The following is a 22500-nucleotide window of genomic DNA, read 5'->3' on the forward strand; positions in this document are numbered from 1 at the left end:
AATGCACATGCTTTTTGGCTTGTCGCCTTTAGCAAGCGTGTCGACTTCTCTAATTTCAGTTTCAATTTCAGTTTCTCAAGGAGGCGTCACTGCGTTCGGACAAACCCACATACGCTACACCACATCTGCTAGGCAGATGCCTGGCCAGCAGCGTGATCCAACTCGCTTTGGCGTTGAGTGCGCACATAGGTATATATTTTGTATCAGAGTGGATTTCTTCTACACAACCGTTGCCAGAGGACATCACTCTTCTTGCCATGGGTTCTTTTCCCAGTGCGCAAAGTGCGTGCTGCACACGGGGTCTCGGTTTTATCGTCCCATCCGAACGACTAGACCTCAGTTCGATTCTCCAGTCACATTCGGGAGAAAGGGCGAGAGGCAGGATTCGAACACAGACCCTCATTGACTCTGTATTGGCAGACGAGCGTCTTTACCATAGTGCCACCTTTCTCCTTCCTTTTTTTTTAATAGAAATAATGAATCGTTCTGATGTCTTGTATACTGTGTATTTTCCAGTATGTGTGTGAACGGTTGTGGTAGAATCGGTAAGTCGTTGTACTTGTGATCCAGTGTTCACCAGTGATAAGGGTTCCAGGCCCCGTTTCGGCATGGTGTTGTATCCTCGGGGGAGGCGTTTTTACTTCGATTCTCCCTACTCCACCCTGGTGTGAACGGGTACCTGGCTTCGGTTAGGGAAGGTTAACTCTCTCCATACCAACGGCGAAAGAGACGACGTTAACAGCGTTTCACCCCAGTTACCATCATCAAAATATTGCAAGCGGAAGGCTCTTATACTGAAGAGGTGAATGTTGACAAAGAATACCACAATTCTGACGACGGAAGCTAAAGGTTGGGTCATTCTGACACCCACTGGACATCCGAAGGGTCTGTGTAGAGGAGAAGAGAGGACTGGCCGTACTGAGTGAGTTAAAACGACGGAAGGAGAGGATTGGGCCCCGCCTTCTTGTGCCGAGCCCTACAATTCATGGTCTCGATGTGTGTTAAAGGCTGTGGGAGCTTGAACCCTTTTTTTCTTTTTTTTTCTGTCTGCAGAAAATGGACCTGAACCGTGATGGGGTGATATCGGTGGAGGAGTTCATGGACACGTGCAGGAGGGTATGTATGCTTCACGTGCTGAAACAAAAGAGCTGAAAAATCTTTTTTTATTGTCGATGCTGTTGTTGTTGCTTGTAATTAAGCAGCTCTTTAAATCTTAGTGAATATTTCAGATGATGATATGTAGTTGCGAGAAGAAGACGCAAAAGCATCAGTATCAGTAGCCCAAGGAGGCGCCACTGCGTTCGGTCAAATCCATATACGCTACGCCACATCTGCCAAGCAAATGCCTGACCAGCAGCGTAACCCAGACACAAACCAAACAACAAAAACTAGAAAATTAAAGGAAAATGAAAACAAGTTAAGTCAACAAAAACAGTACAACCACCACAACCGCAGCATCCACCATCAAAGTATGCTGCATACGGGACCTCGGTTTATCCTCTCACCCCATCCCCGAAAACGGAGTATGGCTGCCTACATGGTGGGGTAAAACTCTCATACACGTAAGAGCCCACTCGTGAACATACGAGTGAACGTGGGAGTTGCAGCCCACGAACGAAGAAGAAGAAGGAGATCCTCTCACCCGAAAGACTATCACCCAGACTACCACTCAAGGTCAAATAAAAGGGCAGTAAAATATCCCAGTCCCATATGTGGGACTCGAACTCGGGCCGTTTTGTTGTTGTTGTTTTTCTGTCATGGGCAGTCAGTAATACACGCACACAGTTCTTTAAACCGTTCGAGCTAAAATCAGGCATGTTTACTACTTCTGACGTATCTGGATCTGACGTTAATTACGGAATTACAGCTCTAACCGGCAGTTTCCAGGGTTTGCAGCAGCCGGTGGCTTTCAAGAAATGGTCAACGGACTGGGTTTTTTTCTTTAGTTAAACATCTTTTGCCGGTTTACGTCCATTTGGGAACGATGTTACATGGGAGGTTAGGGTGTGGTGGGAATGTTCTTACTGTCATGCTTTAGAGCTGAGTTCGTAAAGTTCGCCCCAGAACATCTTAAAGTTAAAGACACGAAGCGCCCTTAAAACCCGCAGTGCGTGTCACTGTAAGTTAAGACAACAGCCGCAGCGTTACAGTTTATTGGTGCTGTTATGCAGGTCCGTGTTCTTAAGTCTCCCGCAGTTTTGCCCTACCCCCCACACCTCCTCCCACACACACACCCTTCGTCCTCTCCTCCCCTGTGGCCCCTGTCTCCTCCTCCCCTCCCTCCTGTCCCCTCAATGCCCCCCCCTCCGCTCCCCCCAACACACACACACACACACACACACACACACACACACACACACACACACACACCCCCCCCCCCGACTTTTTAAGGACAAGTGCAGTCTGTTAAACCCTGGATAACCATATATGTCAGCTCCCGTTTTTTGAATGCTTAAAAGTGTTCTGGAACAGGAGTGGTTTCATGAGGTAATTGACTCGTTTAAGGCGAAAACCGAGCTGCTCTCCGTGGCTGTTTTCCTATCAGTTCTACATAATTTTGCCAGGAATAACCCTTCCGTTGCCGTGGGCGTGGGGGGATGGGGGGGGGGATCCTTTACGTGCGCCGTGGAGTGATGGCCTAGAGGTAACGTGTCTGCCTAGGAAGCGAGAGAATCTGAGCGCGCTGGTTCGAATCACGGCTCAGTCGCCAGTATTTTCTACCCCCTCCACTAGACCTTGAGTGGTGGTCTGTACGCTAGTCATTCGGATGAGATGATAAACCGAGGTCCCGTGTGCAGCATGCACTTAGCGCACGTAAAAAGAACCCACAGCAAAACTTTGTAGAAAAATCCACTTCAATAGGAATTTTTTGTTTAAACTGCATGCAGGAAAAAAATAATAAAAGAAATGGATGGTGCTCTCAGTGTAGCGACGCGCTCTCCATAGGGAGAGCAGCCCGAATTTCACACAGAGAAATCAGCTGTGACAAAAATAAGAAATAAGAATAAGAAATTCAACAATCGGGACCTCAGTTTATCGTCTCATCTGAATGACTGGCATTCAGACCACCACTCAGGGTCTAGTGGAGGGAAACAAATAGTTTGGCGAGTGTGGGGTTCCAGCCCATGTCCTGGTATATTCTCGCTTCTTAGGCCACCACTCCACTGTTAGTTTGGCTGGACAGTGTTCTGCCTCATTGTGTGGGCGTGGTCGGCTTGGGCGCAGAGCAGACTTATAATAATGGGTCGTGTACGTGTGCGTGTGTGTGTGTGTGTGTATGTGTGTGTGTGCAGGACGAGATCATCTCCAAAGGCATGGCGCTCTTCGACACGGTGCTCTGACACGCGGCCTCCCAGCCCCCCACCGCCTCCTCCCCGGAGGGGGGCCCCCCCGCCACTCCTGCCTCCTCCGCCTCCCTCTTCTCCCTCTTCCTCCTCAGCCAGTCAGAGGACCAATCTCTGGCGTCGCCGTGACCCGTGACCCGTGACCTGTGACCTCAAGCCCAGCCCCAAACCTTACCCCCCCCCCTCCCCGGAGTTGCTGGAGTGTGGTGTTACGGTGGGGAGGGTGTGTGTGTGGGTGTGTGTATTGACCCAATAATGTCCCCCCGTTTCCGGAGTGTTAACTGATGCTGTTTCACCTTGACTGATTTGCTGACCTTTCGTCTGAACAAGACTGCCACAGTCTGCCCCAAAGAGACTGTGAGGTAAAGAATAAGATGCTTCAAAAAAAAGAAATCAAAACGTTTGTTTGTTGTTGTTGTTTTGGCTCTGCGCGCTGTAGTTACTGTTGAGAACGGTTTGGTTTCCTTGGTGAACAAGGAAAACACGTTTTGTGTTCGCATTATCATGCCAAACATGGACAGAAAGGAACGACAGATCTTGTTGATGACCTGTTCTGGAATGTGTAAACTGTCTGGACATAAGTAAAGAAGAAAAAAAAAAAAAAAGAAAGACAGGTTGAGAAATAATGATGAAAGATCCAGATATGTTGGACCATGGTATTCGTGTATTCTGTTTGGAAAATGCAGACGATTGCAGCTGAATCCAAGGGATGTGATGCGTTAAAAAGGTTTTTGTTTAACAACGGTGAAACGAGTTGTCAAACACAGTGACCAGTTTCCAAAAGGCAGTGAGGTGACAGCGCTCAACACACTCCGTGTTGCAGGCATCGAAGGACTTGTCTTCTGCGCTGGTCTGAAGACGTGTAAAAAGGACTCTTCCTAGAAGCATTACCGATCATATCCCTTTTCTCCCTTTTCTTAATACAATTATTACACGTTTTTAATGTGTTGTTTGTTTTTGTTTTTCGGGGGATAGGAGAGCTAGGTGTTCCTCTCACCATTTTCTTACTCATTTGTAATCGTAATTTCCTCACTGGATTATCGTGAACTATTAGCACTCGTGTGTTTTGGGGGGTGTTTTTCTTCTCTTTCTCACATTTTCTTATTCGCTGGTGTATAAAGTGCGTTGACTGATAACCAGTACTCTTCTGAGAAGGGTGGAACATCGAGTTACTTTATCTTCAATGTTAGGGGGGGGGGAAGATGGTTTGCATCACGTGTGTGTACGGAAACTTGCCACAATTTCGGAAACTAAACCAAAACAAAAAAAAAAAAAAGACGAAAGACACTGGGCATCACTGAATGTGTGATACTTCTGTGTATGGTTCATTAACAGTTTGGGTATGCGTAATATTGTGCATTCTCGTGAACATTATTGTAGATATACTTACCACATTGCATGTCTGTTTCGTTTTTGTTTTCTCTTTGCATTATTGTTCCGTTTGTAACTGTTGTCCTGTGGTTGACAGCCTCGTACGTGTGGAATGTTCGAGTCCTATTTTTTATTACGCCAGAACGTGAGAAAGGTATACAGAATTAACGCGCCCCATTACACGTCTTGAGACCGACAGGAATGAAACATTTATGAGCAACCAGCAAAAATTTCAGCGTCCAGTCTATGAACTGACGTCGGCCCACATGCAAAACAATTTACAACTAACCACAGTCCCATCGCACTTCATAAACCACAGTGTGTTGTGACCATAAAATGACATTGAACAGTGACATATGCTGACTTGTTGTTTTTAACCCCCCATGTACCTTTGATAGTATTCGTTTCAACACTACGCCGTCTGATTCACGTGTGTACAACGCGCCGAGAAATGTAGCGCGGAGAAACTTAATGCATACTGATTGTGAGCAGTGAAGAGGAATATTCCTTCCTTTTTTCTTTTTCTTTTTTCCCCCCATTGTTTTCACATACAGTATGTTTCCAAAATGCTTACTCTCAGAGATATAACGATGGATGTTATTGAGAAGAAGAAGAAAAAAAAAACCCAAAGGCTGACTAAACAGCTTCAGTTACGGCGTTGGCGCTTTCAGAGATGTGGTAACATTCTCTGGGATCACTGAAGTAAAATTCTAGCAATAGAGCCATGTGCATGCACACTGGGAGTTACGGGGTTGGAACCCACGACAGAAAATCAGACGCGGAGCAGAGCATAAACGATCTTCGCCAGTGTAATTTGAAGGACAAAATTCCAATAAAACGAAGCAATTGTTCACCTTGCAGTCTGGTTTGTTATTTTCTTCAATAATCTTTGACTACTGTGAGCCAGATATCGCCGCAAAACAAAATCGCCCTTCTGAAGGACTTGATTATTAGCTAGTATGGGGTAAGAGGAAAAGTTACAATATAGCTGCACTTTTTGTGTGGGGAGGGGGGTCGGGGGGGGGGGTGTCTTTATCTTTTATGTAAGAAGTGAAACAGTACAAGTTTTTTTTGTGCAGATCATACATGGATCATATATGTATCGGTTCATTTTCCTGCACCACTTTAAGAGGTCCGGAAGAGTGCGCGCCTGTTAATAGTCACTTGATAAACACCCAGGTTTGGTTACAGCGAAGAACGCATTCTGCTGAGGGTTTTTTCCCCCCCCTTTCTGCGTCATTTCCGATTCAGTTTTCGGTTAATTTCCTGGGGGGAAAAAAACTGTCTTCGTATTACGCCCTTAGTTAGTTCGCTCGTTTCCTTGAGTTCATTCAGCTGCAGGTAGACACAGTCAGACAGTTGCACATTTGTACATAATATAAACACCGGTTGCTGCACAGTGTATATACACGTTATCCCAGACCCGTTTCACTGACCATGGCCAGTTTGACTCTGTTGTGAGTGAATGTCTATCACATGTGGAAGGGTGCCGTTCTGTCATGTGCGCATGTGAGTGTTAGGCCATCATTGCATTTGTACGAAAACGCAATCCGGTTTTAAAAAAAAATCACACAGTGCACAGGAGCTGTTACATCGAAGCAGCAATGCCAATTCGGTGCGATCCTCGATACGCAGTGCGTTTTAAACGCACGAGAAAGGGGTACTTCTAGTTTTTGTGGGCCATATTAACAGTTTAGGAAACTTCTGTTATTGTTTTTCGGTTTCATCTGCCATGGCTGTGGTCTGTGTTCACTGCTTATCATCGGTGTGATGTGTGTTTGCATGTGAAGGTATCGTTGACTTGTGAGAGAGGACTGTGTTTGCGTTTCCGCGCAAAATGTAATCACGGTTTTTATACGTTGATAATGACAGGACATGAATACTGTCGTGACTGTTCTGTTGTCATGGTGGGAGACTGTCATCGTTATCTGGCAACAAACAGAAACTGTTTTCTCAAATGGTGTAATTTCACTTTGACGTTTTGTTTTATGTTGTTGTTTTTTATTACACGTTTCTTGTGAACGTTCGGTGATGTGAGAAAGATGTATCATAATGTAGATGTGTACACGTTTTGTTGATCCATTATCTGTGCAAAATGTGGATATCGTGTTCTTGTGATCGTTGTGTTTTTTTGTTGTTGGTTTTTTTATTATGCTGAAGTGCTGATGTTTTCTATCTTGTTTACGTGCAGTCTGTTTAGTGAATACATCTTCATTTCCCCGCGTGGCCCCTCCTCATCATGACGTCATTCTGCTTCGTGGTGATGTTGCTAGGTCAAGGTCATCAGTGCTTGCGTCAGGTTTCTCTGTTGATATACGTGTGGAACTGGAGGGCATTTGTTAAACAAACCCGAGTTGGTTCTGGAGTGTTTATTGTACATATCTTTCCTACCTCTATTTTTTTAAATAGGAGATACAAAGATAGTTTTAGTTATCCCTGCCCTGTTTCTGATATATTTCTCCACTGAAGATAGCGTCCATGGTGGACTGGAAGACCTTAGTGAGAGGGTAGTAAAGTGTATAGAGAGCTGGGTGATGAGTGACCAGTAATTTTGGGGTTTTTTTGTAATTTCTTACGGTTCGTTTCAGCATGTCGTGGGCTAAAAAAAAAACAAAAAAACTTATGGTGGGTGGTATCCCACTGAATGAAATGATTGTACGGCTTGAAATTGCCAGTAACGGGAATCTGTTTCAGCTTTGTATTTGCCATTGTATTATATTATGCTGTATTACCTTTTTTTGTCACAACAGATTCATCTATTTGAAATTTAGAGTGCTGCCCTCGGTGAAAGCGCGTCGCCAGAGTGCAATGCCACCCATGTTTTTGAAATTCTGTCTGCTAGTGTATCTGTTTCAATGTCGAAGTATTTTACTAGGGACAACCCCTTTTTTGCCGTGGGATCTTTTACATGCGAAAGGCTAGCACCCAGACCACCTGTCAAGGTCTATCCGAGGGAGAAGTTAAAAAGAAAATCTCGAACCCATGGACACTTGCCTCCTTGTCGCACACTTTACCACTCGACCACCGCTCCACAAATTCTTCCTCGGACGTGACTGTGTAAAGAGCCATTTCCGGTGAAAGGCGTGGTCAGTTATTCTGTCGCCTGCCTGGTTGTCCTGGAGGAGGAACTGATTGTTCTTCTCGTCCTCCTTCGTTCGTGGGCTGCAACTCCCACGTTCACTCGTATGTACACGAGTGGGCTTTTACGTGTTTGAACGTTTTTACCCCGCCATGTAGGCAGCCATACTCCGTTTTCGGGGGTGTGCATGCTGGGTTTGTTCTTTTTTCCATAATCCACCGAACACCGACATGGATTACACGATCTTTAACGTGTATATTTGATCTTCTGCTTGCGTATACATTCGAAGGGGGTTCAGGCACAAGCAGGTCTGCACATAATTATGTTGACCTGGGAGATCGGAAAAAAAATCTCTACCCTTTACCCACCAGGTGCCGTTACTGAGACTCGAACCCGGGACCCTCAGATTGAAAATCCAACACTTTAACCACTCGGCTGTTGCGCCCGTCAGCTGGTGGTTGAAGTCCCCAGTTTCGTTCTCCTCCCTCTAGTCAGTAGCCAGCGGAATCGTTTCATGTTAGCGGATTTTTCTCCCATCTCTCTTCCCATCAGAGGAACCTGGTTTCCATTCCTACCGCTCCAACCTTGTGTACACGTGTAAGGAATGTGCTGGAAACGACGGCTTTGTTGACACGAAGAGAATGGATGAGACGTGTACACATTGTAACTTTCCCCACGGAAAAGGCGAAGAGAATAGGAATGTGTTCTGTATAGACGTTGACATGACACATACAGAAACAAAACCGGTGCGGAAAAACAACAAAAACGACGGTATAAAGTCAGAAGTGTGCAGAGACAAATGTCAGGCTCTAGAAAATTAATATCAAGCAACAGGTTAACACTCTCTGGACATGGCTGGGAGAAACATGATACACACTTTCAACAAGAAACTAATGGAATGGGGGCGGGAGGGTTATTTGCCCTTTTTTTTTAAACAGATTCATGGTCGTCACCTGCAGGTTATGAGCAAAGAAATGCTTTTGTTCTCTGCGTTAAACGACAGACGAGTGCTGAAGACACAGCAGAAAGTGTCACTATGTCGGCCGATGACAGTGACGAGGAAAGGGTTAAGGTTTTTAAGGACGCCCCTTTCTCTGTCTCTTGTAATCCTGTTTCCATTCATTCATTCTTTCTGTCACATATTTCGAATACTGAACTGTCAGTAATTTTATTTTGAATGTGAATTTTCAGTCTCACGTGTACAAATGATGTGTTTCCTTTATATTGAACTTGTCCCACACAAAAAAAAAATTAATAAATTCATGAAAATGACTGATTTTATATATTGACTCGGCATCAGAAATGAAGACAGGTTTGGATCTGTTCATTTTTTTTTATGTTTAGAGATACAAATGTGGACAGTGAGGACAGTCAGACATTTCCTTTGTGTCAGCTTGCCTTTCTCCCTTTGTTTGGTCCCACCCCTCCCTCCCCACACCGGATTGACCCTGTGGAATGATCGGTGTATCCCTGTAACAAAGACCTAACTCCCTCAGAAAGGCATGTCTCCACTGAAAGACGTGTCTCGATATATATATATAACTATATATATATATATATATATATATATATAATGTCTAACATAAAAAAGCGTTTCTCGATAAAAACATGTTTCCATACAAAAAGCATGTCACAGAAAGAAAGGTCGATAAAGGTATGCCATGTCACCATAAAAAGGCAAGACTCCTTGGGGAAAGACGTGTCATGTCACCATAAAATGGCAAGTCTCCATTGGAAAGACATGTCGTGTCTCCATAAGAAAGGCAAGCACGGGCCGAACAAAAGACAGGCATGTCTGTAAGAAAGACTGGTGTGTCCCATGTAAGAGAGAGCCGTGTCGCCCGAGTGACAGTGTGTTCGTGTACACCAATATGTCCGTGAAGACATCAAACTACAATGGCGTGTCCCTTGCTAACAAAACACAGCGTGTCACTTGTAAGAAAGACCTGTATCCCTTAATAACAGCGTGCCCCCATGCACCAGTCTGTCCCTATGAAGAAAGACTGCCCAAGTAACAAAGAGAAGTGTGTTCTGAACACCAGTGACTCGGCAGCAGTGCAGGATCTCCACTAGTACGTGGCCTCTTGGCGACTTAAACATCAATAGTTCCCTATTGGGACTGCGACAGATGAAAGGTGTGGCCTTGAACGGGGGCTTGGAATGAGCGGCGTGGGAGAAATGCCACTAAAAAAAAAACGGTGCAGATGAGGTGGCTGCAACAAAAAAAAAACATTATACCCGTTATAAGGGGGTTTGTGTCCATGAAGATCTGTCTGACCCACTGCCTCAATATGTCCCTGTAGGAAAGACATAGGTTTCTCCTGTAAATAAGGGAATTGAAATGGTCGGTGAAGAGGCCACCTCTCATAAATGGAACCCTCGCCTTTCTGGACATTCTGTGCTGGACATTTTATATTTTTCTATTGTGCTCTTGTATTGTCTTTTTTTTTCCTCGCCTTCATGTCATGGATTTCCTGCCTTCCTTGTTCATTCGCCTGTATGTTTTCTTTCAAAATGTTAACGTCGTTTGTTTTATTTCCTCTATGGCATGTTTGCTAGTCCGCTGTACCGTTTGGTAAGGTAAGACTCTGGGTGGGCACTAGGTGCCTGTCTTGCAGCGTTATTTCCCTGTATGGCCTTTTTATGTTCGTTTGTTTTTCGTCTGCTAAGAGATGTATTTTTGATTCGTTTTTGTTTGTACCTCATATGTACGACAGATGTGTCCCCCCCTTTGAAGCAAGATCAGAGTTTCTCCTGGAGAGAAAAAAAGACAACTCTACTGCTACATACCGAGCATGAATGATAAGACACTGTCCTCCTTTAATGCTAAGATTTTTATTATTTCTTATTCTTGTGGGGATGTCTAGATGTGGGGTTTTTCAGTGTTGACACAGATCAGGGGTAAGCCACTAGGGCCATACAACAGTGCACCGACACTTTGGTGTGAGGTGTATCATTGTGGAACACTCATGTTTCCATTGTATGTATAACTTTGCGCTTACTTCAGGAAAGAATACAACCTACTCAAAGGTAAGCAAACATATGTCATCGAGACTTGTAAAGATCAGATATACACGCGTGCATGGAGGTGTGGGGATATATATATATATATATATATATGAGTGGGATTCTATATATATATATATATATATATATATATATATATACACTTTCATAAATTATTTATTTATCTGCCCACCCCAGATAGTGAAGATATATTAATGACAACACAAGTGTGGGAACATATTAGAGAGGGGAGGGGGTGTAAAAAGGACAGTTTTGATGTGGGGATATATTTCTGGTGGACACATATCCTATCTGGGGACATATTGATGCAGGTGGCAGGGTGCATATTGGTATTGGGACTCGTCAGTGCTAGCTATTGAGGATATACATTACTGCTCGACGCCAAGGAGGGAAGGGGGGGGGAGGGGCGCATATTAGCATGACACACTGGAGTGGGGTCTAGAAATAGGAGTAAAAGGCGGGGAACATATTACGTAGGCGTGGGGTACGTATCAGCGCATGGACATGCAGGCGGGTTGATAACATTTTTCACCGGGGATGCTATCCTGGTATAGGGGGGTACGTCAGTGTGGCTGCATATTGGTGTTGGAGGGACAGCTTTGGTGTGATCCTGCTTGCTTTTCCCCCCATCATTGTCTGTTTCTTGTGAGTTATTGCGGGTGGAATCAAAACATCAAAATTGAAAGTACATTTTTTCAAAACATTGTTTGGGTGTTGTGTTGTTGTTTTTGGTGTGTTTTTTTGTTTGTTTTTGTTGGGTTTTTTTTTTTTTTTCGTTTAGAGAGGATCGTCATGTGTGGGTGCGCCTGTGTTTGTGTGCGTGAATTGGACGAGTGATGGAAGGGTGGGAGGCGGAAGGGGGCCACGTGCACGAACTCGAAGACATCAGGAGTTTTTAGCGCGCGCGCGCGCGCACACACACACACACACACACACACACACACACACACACACACACACACGACGGACCTTCGGGGTATCTCGTCACACATTGTGACATAGTCTACCACAGTCAATACATATGTTGTCAAACTGACGAGCTATCGGCAGCATAGATGAGCATCTGGACTCAGCCAAGACGACTTGAACAGTGAATCTCGAGAATAAGTCAAGGGAAACCAAGCGACGGGCCACGACAATCATGTGAGCTTCAGTATCACCAGCACCTGTGACAGTCTCTCCATTTGCAACCATCTTACAACGTGGAGTAAGTTTGTGAAGCGCAATGGACACGCATGGTTAGAAGTGGCAAAAAGTGTTCTCTCCCTGAAGGCTTGCGTCTGATCAACATGGAAACGTTTAAGGTGATTGTATTCCCGGGCGAAGTTTGCCGCACTTAAATTAGGTTGGTGACTTCAGGTTATGGTTTCCACGAACACCCAGCTCTCCAGTGCCAGGATGTCTCGTTGGCATTGAGAAGAACTAATCTTGATCCAGTGTCAAATTTTCTTTCGATCCTCTTAGAGACCTTGAACTCGGCTTCAGTAGAACGACCTGGCACATGCGACCTTCGTTGTAATACGGGCCACATCTGATACACTCTGTGGTTCCTCCTTTTGGGACCAATTCTTAGTTAAGATAGAGAACTGCTCTTGCAGGAATAGATCCTCGATATGCTCCCCTTGGTTTCCATCCCGTCCATATACAGTGCGCCAACAAGAAATGCATGTTTTTAGGCGGTTAAGGAATTGCTCAAAGGTTTTCTTAGCTTCCGCATATGAGTCAGCAACCAACATGAAAACACGCAACAGTGCAGCCTTCAGTGAATCAATTGTTTCTCTCGGTTACACAGAGTCGTACACAGGCGTCTCCAGCTCGGTCCTGAAGCAAAGTAACCAGACGGGCGGCTCAAGACTCGCATTTCCATTTATTCAGTTGAGAGCTGTCCTCTCAAAATGGGTTAGAGACGAATCCAGGTCGTCCTTGCCATCAAAGGGTATGATGGTGACCTGCTGTACTGACCTGGCCTCTATCCCTTCTTGCCTGAACTCGAGCTTCTTGTCAAACTTTGCCTCCCTTCCTCCAACTGCCTTTCTCTCAACAATCCCTCCTGTCCTGTGCGTCTGGCGTCCTCCCTCCCTCCCTCCCTGTCTAATGCGTCTGGCATCCTTTCTCTCTCCGATACGTATTTCTTCTTTGACACGTCTAGCCTTCTCTTTTTCTTCCTTAATACGTCAAGCCCTATATTTCTCATCTTTGCATTGTCTAGCCGCCTCTTTTTACACTACATTCACCATAAAACGGGCCAACGTTTTTGACAGTCCAAGGTCAGATCCTGGAAGTCCGCATTTTTTAAAAGGGATCTTGGACAGAAGCGGCATCCAGCTTGGCCCAACTTTTGCCAGCCGCAGCGGGCAAGCCATGGGACTGTTCACCCAACTGCTTCTGGACCCAGCCAGACAACTCAGTTTTCTCAAAAGTCCCAAGAGAAAGGCTCGCGTCATCCCGTTTGGCTATTTGTGCCATTGACCTTAGCGTTGCAGTGTTAACAGCCTGCCTCTTTGTCAGCCTCTTGTCACGTTTGCTGTTCAAGTTTTGTCACACGCTCACCACACGATTGGAATTGAGGTCTATGTCATACTCTTCCTTGACAAAACCAATGATCTAAAGGGAGTGCTTTTGAGGGAAGTAGTCAGACATTAAAAGATTTTTTTAACTCTCCGCACTGCAACCCTCAGCTACGACAGATGAGTCACAACCATCTGATTTATCTTATCTAAAACACAGAACCCTTAACTTGCGCACATTCCAATTTGTAAGTACGTACTAATTACCGAGTGACTCAACGAACAGAACAAAGACACCCTTCCCACTTTATCTTCCTAACCTTTTAAATAGCCCGCATCTCCACAATCAATTGTCACGACCCCCCACACCTTCCCAAACTATCTACTGTCCCCATGGCACACAACTCTACCGGTATCCCCAAAAATATTCTGAAATAAAAGAGTGCTGGATTTAAAAGATTCCCGATAAAACAACCCCCTCGAAACCACCCACCCAGCCACCGACTACCATCTTTTAATACCAACGGGAGTCACAAGTCACATCACTGAACATTACAAGGACAAACTAGTTACACTACTTCACCTGTCATCGGGAAACCAGAACTGCACCACTGCGCCCAGGGTGAAGAACACAGCCTCCCCCCCTCTCCCCCACACAGAGATTAACACAGGGGAAAAGGGTGTGACAAGGTAATCGAACCCCACAGCCAACAGCTCGCCCGCTGGCTCGGCGACCCTACTCCTCCCAAAGCTCGGCTCCAAAGGCATCGAATGATACTTGTCTCACTACATAGATTTTTAACTCTCTTAATTAAAAAGAGTTCAGGACGATCAAGAAATGGGGCATGCCGCGCGCACATCTACAGAGATGCACGTGCATGTGCACAGCTTACAGCTTTGAACTGAACACACAGGAGAATGAAGGGGACGGGAGGAGAGAGCAAGAGAAAGAATGGGGAGGAAAAAGAAATGGGGGGGGGGGGATTAGCACAAACACACGAACACCCACGAGACGTGACAACTTGCCTAATAGTTCGGTCTTATCTTTGGCTAGTGTCTTTTTGGTCTGTCTACTTAGGTTAGTGTCTTGTATGTCTGTTACAACTTAGCGCAGGTCTGTCCTTGCTTCGGATATTGTTTTTCGTCCGTGTCATTACATTGGTTACTATCAAAAAGTTATAGTAAGCTGTTTTTGCTTGCCGGTCAATGCGAGTGACGTGTTTCTTAGCACTGATAAAAATCTCTTAAAAACAGTAAGGCCAGTTGATAGCCATTTCTTCTCAGCGATGCGGCTTTGTAACTTTGCTTCTTTAAACTCCCCCCCACCAAACCCCCAAATCTCTACGTGTTTGGTCATTTACGGAAACAAACTCGCCGAATAATTATACACAAACGTGCCTGGAAAACCGACGGTAGCTGCCTAAATGGCAAAGGGAAAACAGTCCAACAATTATAAGCAAACCTGATAAAACGGGTCAAGTAGAAACTGTCTTTTCACTTCCAGTTCCAAGGTGGTGTCAAAGCTGCATGAACGTTCACTTCATGCTCTGTAGGTCTCGTCAACAGAGAGTTTGTGGCACACACACTTTCCGTTTTAACTCTCTCCATACGAACGGCGAAAGAGACGACGTTAACAGCGTTTCATCCCAATTACCATCATCAAAATATTACAAGCGGAACGTTCTTATACTGAAGAGGTGAATGTTGACAACGACTACCACAATTCTGACGACGGAAGCTAAAGGTTGGGTCATTCAGACACCCACTGGACATCCGAGGGGTCTGTGTAGAGGAGAAGAGAGGACTGGCCGTACTGAGTGAGTTAAGGCGGCGTCAAGTGTGTGGACTTATCAATAAATGCTGCGTTAATCTGTTGTTTTTTGGGGGGGTTTTAATGAGAAAAGGGGTGAGATGATACCTGATCTGACACAGACTCAGCGCCCTGGTCAGGCTTTGAGAGCCTACCGTTAGAATATGAAATGAAATTAAAAACATAAAATATGCATAAACAGAAGAAAAGTAAATAAATTGTAGATCGTGCATTTCACGAACGTAAAATGCCAGCTGAGTTGTCTCCGTGTGTCGTTTCTTCCTGTGTGAATGCATGTGGGTAGCTGAAAGACACGGAACGGAAGCGGACCACACAGTCGACAGGAAATGACCAAGGAGCGACGGCATGTCAGATAAGGTTTGAAGGAAATTGTACACCAGTAAAGTTTCTTTTTTTTTTCTTTTCTTTTTTTAACGATCAACATATCGCATTTCAGATTGTGTGGGCGGTTGGAGAAGAAAGGGCGTAGGAGGGAAAGGGAAGGCGACACGTGAAATATAATACGAGATTAGAAAAACGAGCGATTGTCAGATAAAACTTAAATCGAATCTTGTGCCGGCAGCAACTCTCACTGTATTCAAAGCTTCAATTATTTCAGTTGATTGGGGGAAGAGAGAGAGAGAGAGAGAGAAAGAAAGAGCGAGAGAGATGAAGGAGAGACAGACAGACAGAGACAAAGAGAAGGAGATTGACCTGACAGAGCGAGAAAGACAAGGCAGGGATGGAGACATGGGGCGGGGGGGGGGGGGTCGGGGCGGGGGAGGGGGGGGGGCTTGTAGGATTGGGGTGAGGGGGGGACTGGGAGGGGAAATCTCAAGAGAAGGAAAAAGCCCAACAACCAAGGCGGCACACGGGCAGAGTGAACAAAGGGAAAGCCCGTCAGCTTCAATTGAACAACACGGCCCTGGGGGAGAAGGAGAAGCATTCTTGTGTCCAGCAGAGTGAACGGTTCGTTAGCCACCCCCTTGAAACCGACGTCACGGTGTTAAATAAGTCTCGACATCACCACCCAAAAAAAAAAAAATCCACCTGTCACAATCACTTGACGTTTTGGGAGGTATGGATCATGGAGAAAAGAGAGGGGTTGGGGGAGGAGGGAATGGGGGAGGGGAGGAGGAGGAGGAGTATAGTAGCCTCGATCTCTCTCACCTCTTCCGCTTCAATCATCTCTCAATAGAAAACTCTGGACAGTTGACTGGTTTCTGTGAAAGAAAGTTGATGGTGATATCGACACAGTGGGAAGTGGGGAGGGTGGGATGGGTAAAGGTGTGGGAAGGTGGGATGTGTGGGTGATCGATTGGGAAGAGAGATAGAGAGGGAGGGAGAGAGAGCATTGCAGATCGAGTTGAATCTGCAAGAAGATAAATTAGTCATTTCCACATAACGCATAACCTTGCGGAAAGCGATTCAATGCGCTGATTACAACAGAATGTGACCGTGCCTCACGAATCTCATAACCGCGATTCCCAAAACCACCTTTCCCATCAATGTCTCTGTGCGCGTGCACATCAATATTCCATTGATATTAACAGCTATTGGTTGCTGCCAGAATACAAGATGTGTATAGAGACAATTCCTACATTTATTGGTGTGATAGTAGTAGTAGTAGCAGTAGTAGTAGTAGTAGCAGTAGATTCCAGATTGTCGCAAATGTTTTGTCTGTGTGAAATTCGGGCTGTTTTTCCCGTGTATAGCGCGTCGTCACAGTGCAGTGCCATCTTTTTTTTCTTTTCTTTTTTTTCTTCTTCTTTTTTTTCTTATTTTTCGTCTTTCTCTCTGTATTGTTTTACGGTCAAAGACTGATGATTTTTCTACGGAATTTAGCCAAGGACAACACTTTTGTTTCCGTGGGTTCTTGGACGTGCGCAAAGTGCATGCTGCACAGGGGACCTCCAATAATGCACGTTTGCACAACTGGTTTGAACTTTGTGCCGACAAACTGATGGTGACGAGTCATTAGGCCCTCAATCAATATCCATTTTAAACCTATGTTTGATATCTTAATCAAAGTGATCGCTTCCAGGGCCGAAGGGTGGAGAAAGGAAATCCGGCCTTGGTTCGTTGTCTATGACAGCTCTAGGAATCAGATGTATTGCCGATCGTGTGGTAGGGGTGGAGATCTTTTTTCGTTTCCCCATATTCATTCCGAAGCGAAAATATTAGTAGAAACAAGAGGAGGCTAAACAATGTCTGCTTCTACTGTTCGGGGGTTTCCCACATTTCTGTTGACAACAGAGCTCATATTTCATACATAAACATCACGCTCAAGAAGATTATTCTTAGTTATTCGCAGCAAAGCTAAAGAGATTTTATTTTCAGCTAAAGCAACAGAGTTCCAAGCATCATCTTCTGTTTTAAAATCCACATCGTTTCTGTCTTTTTTGTTGTTGTTGTTGTTGTTTTATATTTGTAGAGGTTCTAGAAGCTTGGCCAACAGTCTGTACAGAAAAAATGTATTTTCAAGAAAATCGATCTGCAGGTATCACTTCACTGCCGTTTTGCCCCCAGGGGAAAAAGACAAGAGACTGGAAAAATATCACCAGTTCTAACATCTGCCAACAAGCGTTATGCATACAGGAGACATGAAAGGTATAGTAAAAGTTAATTATTCAGAACGCGAAAGAAACCATCAAAACCACCATGTTTGAACACTTGCCTCTGAACCAGACATGTCGTCGGGTTATACGAACAACTCTGAACAGCAATAATAATAACCACCGACATCAGTATCAAAAGCATCAATACTGATCATGATCATCACTATCATAATGTGGGTTTTTTAAAGCAAACAAGATTATTAGAAAGTTATAAAACATTATAGCCAACTCAGGAAAATTGTCTTATTGGTAAGAGATACATTTGTTGCGTGTCTTGGGCAAGTCACATCTGGCGGAGCCTGTCCCTCTCCAGATCTGATTTTCCTGTTGGGATTACTCCCCACATGCGGCAGGTAGTGCTGGATTCTGTGGTTACCAGTAGCGGAGTCTGACCTAGCTCTTGTAGCAGAGCTTCAGAGAATGATCGAAGCAGTGGAATTGAGATGACTCGGGAGACTGCTTGACGTCCTCTACAATTAAATAAAAAATATTGCTTAGAGCCCAGCCGACCATGAAGGCCATATCAGGGCTAGACGTCCTCTACAAGTACCATGACAGATAAAGTAAGAAAAAACCAGCAGACAGTACGCTGGTCAGTATGAAGACGTAGTGACCGCGATGAACAAAAGGAAAATGAGATGTTATGACCACGTGACAATCTCTGACGGGCTCCCCAAGACCACCCTTCAGGGAACAGTCGGGGGGGAAAGGAAACAAGGCAGACAGCGAAAGAGGAGGGGGAAAAGGAAACAAGGCAGACAGCGAAAGAGGAGGGGGAAAAGGAAACAAGGCAGACAGCGAAAGAGGAGGGGGAAAAGGAAACAAGGCAGACAGCGAAAGAGGAGGGGGAAAAGGAAACAAGGCAGACAGCGAAAGAGGAGTGGGGAAAAGGAAACAAGGCAGACAGCGAAAGAGGAGGGGAAAAAGGAAACAAGGGGGAAAAGGAAACAAGGCAGACAGCGAGGAGAGGAGGGGGAAAAGGAAACAAGGCAGACAGCGAAAGAGGAGGGGGAAAAGGAAACAAGGCAGACAGCGAAAGAGGAGGGGAAAGGAAACAAGGCAGACAGCGAAAGAGGAGGGGGGAAAGGAAACAAGGCAGACAGCGAAAGAGGAGGGGGAAAAGGAAACAAGGCAGACAGCGAAACAGGAGGGGGGAAAGGAAACAAGGCAGACAGCGAAACAGGAGGGGGAAAAGGAAACAAGGCAGACAGCGAAACAGGAGGGGGGAAAAGGAAACAAGGCAGACAGCGAAAGAGGAGGGGGAAAAAGGAAACAAGGCAGACAGCGAAACAGGAGGGGGAAAAGGAAACAAGGCAGACAGCGAAACAGGAGGGGGAAAAGGAAACAAGGCAGACAGCGAAAGAGGAGGGGGAAAGGACAGCGAAAGAGGAGGGGGAAAAGGACAGCGAAAGAGGAGGGGGAAAAGGAAACAAGGCAGACAGCGAAAGAGGAGGGGGAAAAGGAAACAAGGCAGACAGCGAAAGAGGAGGGCAGACATCACTGAGCGGACAGAGAGGAGCTGTGCCGAAACCCAGGCCCTATCCCACGACCGCCAGCAATGAAGACTGTTGGTGATGAATTCTGCACAACAGTATCCCCACGACCAAACCACATTTCGGATCTGTGACAGTAGTCTTTGTTCCGTATGAATGTTGTGAGTGAATATCCCAATGATTTATAAGTCGTTGCGAACTGCCGGATTGCGGAATATGTCGAGGTGTTTCCCTCATGTTTATGTGTGTGTGTGTGTGTGTCTGTCGCGCATGCGCCCCGGCGAACGCGTGCTCATATGCGTCTTTGCATATTTGTAACTCTGCCCCCACAAGAGGAATGACCGTCAGAAACTCCAGACAGTATTGCCAAACGTCCTTCACACTCTCTCATCTCACCTTCTCTCCCTCCCCCCCCCCCCCCCCCCCCCCCCCACCCCTTCCCCTGTCGATCTCTCTCACTCCCCCATCAACCCCACTTCTCTCTCTCTCTCTCTCTCTCTCTCTCTCTCTCTCTACATGGGCTAGATTGTTAGTTCGCTTCAACTACCCTCTCACCTACCCTTCTCTCTCCTACTAACCCCCTCCCCCCCCTCTCTCTCTCTCTCTCTCTCGTTCCCCCTAAACCTACCGCTTTCTCTCTCTCTCCACGTAGACTCCAAGTTGTTAGGTGGCCTCTGACGGGGGTTAACGAAGCTAGGAAAGGTCTGGTGCTGGCCGCACAATGAATTTTGCCCCTCCTATCCACGTTAGTGCCGCCCGCAACCACCTCCTTTCCCTTCCTTCCATATCCACTAACGCCCCTCTCACACACACACACACACACACACACACACACACAAAGCATCATCATCATCATCATCTGCTAATTGTCGGATTAAGTTTTACTGACTCCCGCACACATCCACTCACCCAACACATCATCATCACTGTCATCATCTCCATCATGACCATTTTACCATCATTACCATTATGATCATTCATTGTCAGATTAACGCTGTATCGTATTGACTGACTCGCACAAGCGCGTGCCCAAATACGCACGCACGCACACGCGCGCGCACACACACACACACACACACACACACACACACACACACACACACACACACACACACTGAACTTGACTACATGATGTATTTCAAAGGTAAATAAAAACAAGAGAGGCAAGGCCTTCAAGACTCACTTGTGATACACTTTTAAAAAAATCTTATCGTTAAAAATATTAATGTGTTCTGTATTTGTTATTATAAAGCTTTGCGTTTAATAAAAGTCCTAACCAGATTCGAACCCCGCGTGTTCATTATCCATTACACAATTGTGGCTCCTTAACTGACATTCTAAAATTTCATATTTGAACATACTTTTTTTAAAGGGCGATAAATCAATTGCGGTATTCGCAGTGCGAATGCTGTTTAAATCATATTATTCTGGTGTATCTTGGGCATTCAAAAAATCTTTAAGGACAATAAAAAATTCTTTTTAATGGCTATCGCCGCAATCACACTGCAACATTTAGCCGTTTTCACTAGATCTAGATAGATGTACAAGTTTAGCTACACCCGCCGGGAATGTAGTACGACACGGTCCATTCAATTTCTCTTTTATGTTCATTCTAGTTTTAAAGTTGATATGAAAATTTAGTATCTTCTTAAACTACTAACATGTAGAGCCAAGTACAAGTACTTCTAAACGTCGTAAGAAGTGAAAAGGACTTCATTTTGAGAAAAGTCAAGACTGGAAATTTTTTCGTTTCATCATGATCAGTTCAAGGGTATTAACTCACATGGTTTACAAATTTTAACTGTGAATTCCGGCTGATTCTGTGGATATTTGTATGGCAGTTTGGGGCATAATCCAGTAATTGTTGAGGCGTTCACAATTCTTTCTCTGTATAAATATTTAACGGTCTCCTTCTCCAACTTTCCATCACATGTTATCGTGTATTGTCGATTGAATATAGGATTGAACGGGCAGGTCAAACAAAATGGCATCGTTCGCGTTCGCGAAGAATATGAGCACGTGCTTTGAATGTGTATAAATATGTGTACGCAATTGATTTATGCCCATGACCTTCAGGGCTCAGCCAACAGATCTGTAAAGTCAACTCGTATTGATTTTAGTATTTTCCGAAAAAGACCACTTCGGCGAATGAACATAGTGAAAGCCCTGTACACAGAGTAAAACACACAAGCTTATGTATTGAGCATAATTTCAAAAATCAGTTTAAAGCAAATTAAGTCCCCTAGCATTAATTACAGAGTAATTTCCCTTCTTTATTATCTGCACCAAAAACGTTTGCAAAATGAATAAAACTTCCATGCTTAGCAAAAGAAGTTCCTGTTTGAACACGAAATGATAGAAATGACTGCTCTTGTGTCAGAATATCAGATCAAAGTGCCAAGTTAAAAGAATACAAAAAATATAAATATAACAGTAAATGCAGTTTGCATATAATTAGGCTTCTTTTTTCCTTTTTTTTCTTTTTTTTGTGCATATGCCCATCCCAGAGATGCAATATTGTTTTAAACAAGATGACTGGAAAGAACTGAATTTTTCCTATTTTTATGCCTAATTTGGTGTCAACTGACAAAGTATTTGCAGAGAAAATGTCAATGTTAAAGTTTACCACGGACACACAGACACACAGACACAGACACACAGACACACACACACACACACACACACACACACACACACACACACACACACAGAGAGACAACCGAACACCGGGTTAAAACATAGACTCACTTTGTTTACACAAGTGAGTAAAAAATGTTCCAGGGGGAGGGGGTTGTTTACGAATGACTGTGGTTTGAAAGCGCTTTGATTTGTCTCTGCACAAGATTCAGCGCTATATAAATACTTATTAAGCTTATTATTATTATCATTATCATTAATATCATTATTGGTTGGTGTTTGTTGTTGTTTTCAAACTTTTTTATATTTCTTTTTATCACAACAGATTTCTCTGTGTGAAATTTGGGCTGCTCTCCCCAGGGAGAGCGCGTCGCTACATTACAGCGCCACCCTTTTTTTTTTTTTTTTCCTGCGTGCAGTTTTTTTTTATGTTTTTCCTATCGAAGTGGATTTTTCTACAGAATTTTGCCAGGAACAACCCTTTTGTTGTCGTGGGTTCTTTTACGTGCGCTAAGTGCATGCTGCACACGGGACCTCGGTTTATCGTCTCATCCGAATAACTAGCGTCCAGACCACCACTTAAGGTCTAGTGGAGGGGGAGAAAATATCGGCGG

At 44.8% G+C, this 22500-nt stretch overlaps 1 protein-coding gene across 7 annotated transcripts in view; it reads left to right on the forward strand.

Moving 5' to 3' along the window:
- LOC143275722 (Kv channel-interacting protein 4-like) overlaps positions 1–11525 on the forward strand; it is a 461443-nt gene extending 449918 nt beyond the window's left edge. For all 7 annotated transcript variants that reach the window (XM_076580027.1, XM_076580020.1, XM_076580013.1 and 4 more), the window contains 2 exons: positions 1054–1116; positions 3294–11525. In XM_076580027.1, coding sequence (XP_076436142.1) covers positions 1054–1116; positions 3294–3341 — 111 coding nt within the window. In that variant the 3' untranslated portion in view covers positions 3342–11525. The remainder of the gene's footprint in view (positions 1–1053; positions 1117–3293) is intronic.
- Positions 11526–22500: the final 10975 nt, after the last annotated feature.

The sequence above is a fragment of the Babylonia areolata genome, chromosome 2 (assembly GCF_041734735.1).
Source record: "Babylonia areolata isolate BAREFJ2019XMU chromosome 2, ASM4173473v1, whole genome shotgun sequence".
Lineage (NCBI taxonomy): Eukaryota > Metazoa > Mollusca > Gastropoda > Neogastropoda > Buccinidae > Babylonia > Babylonia areolata.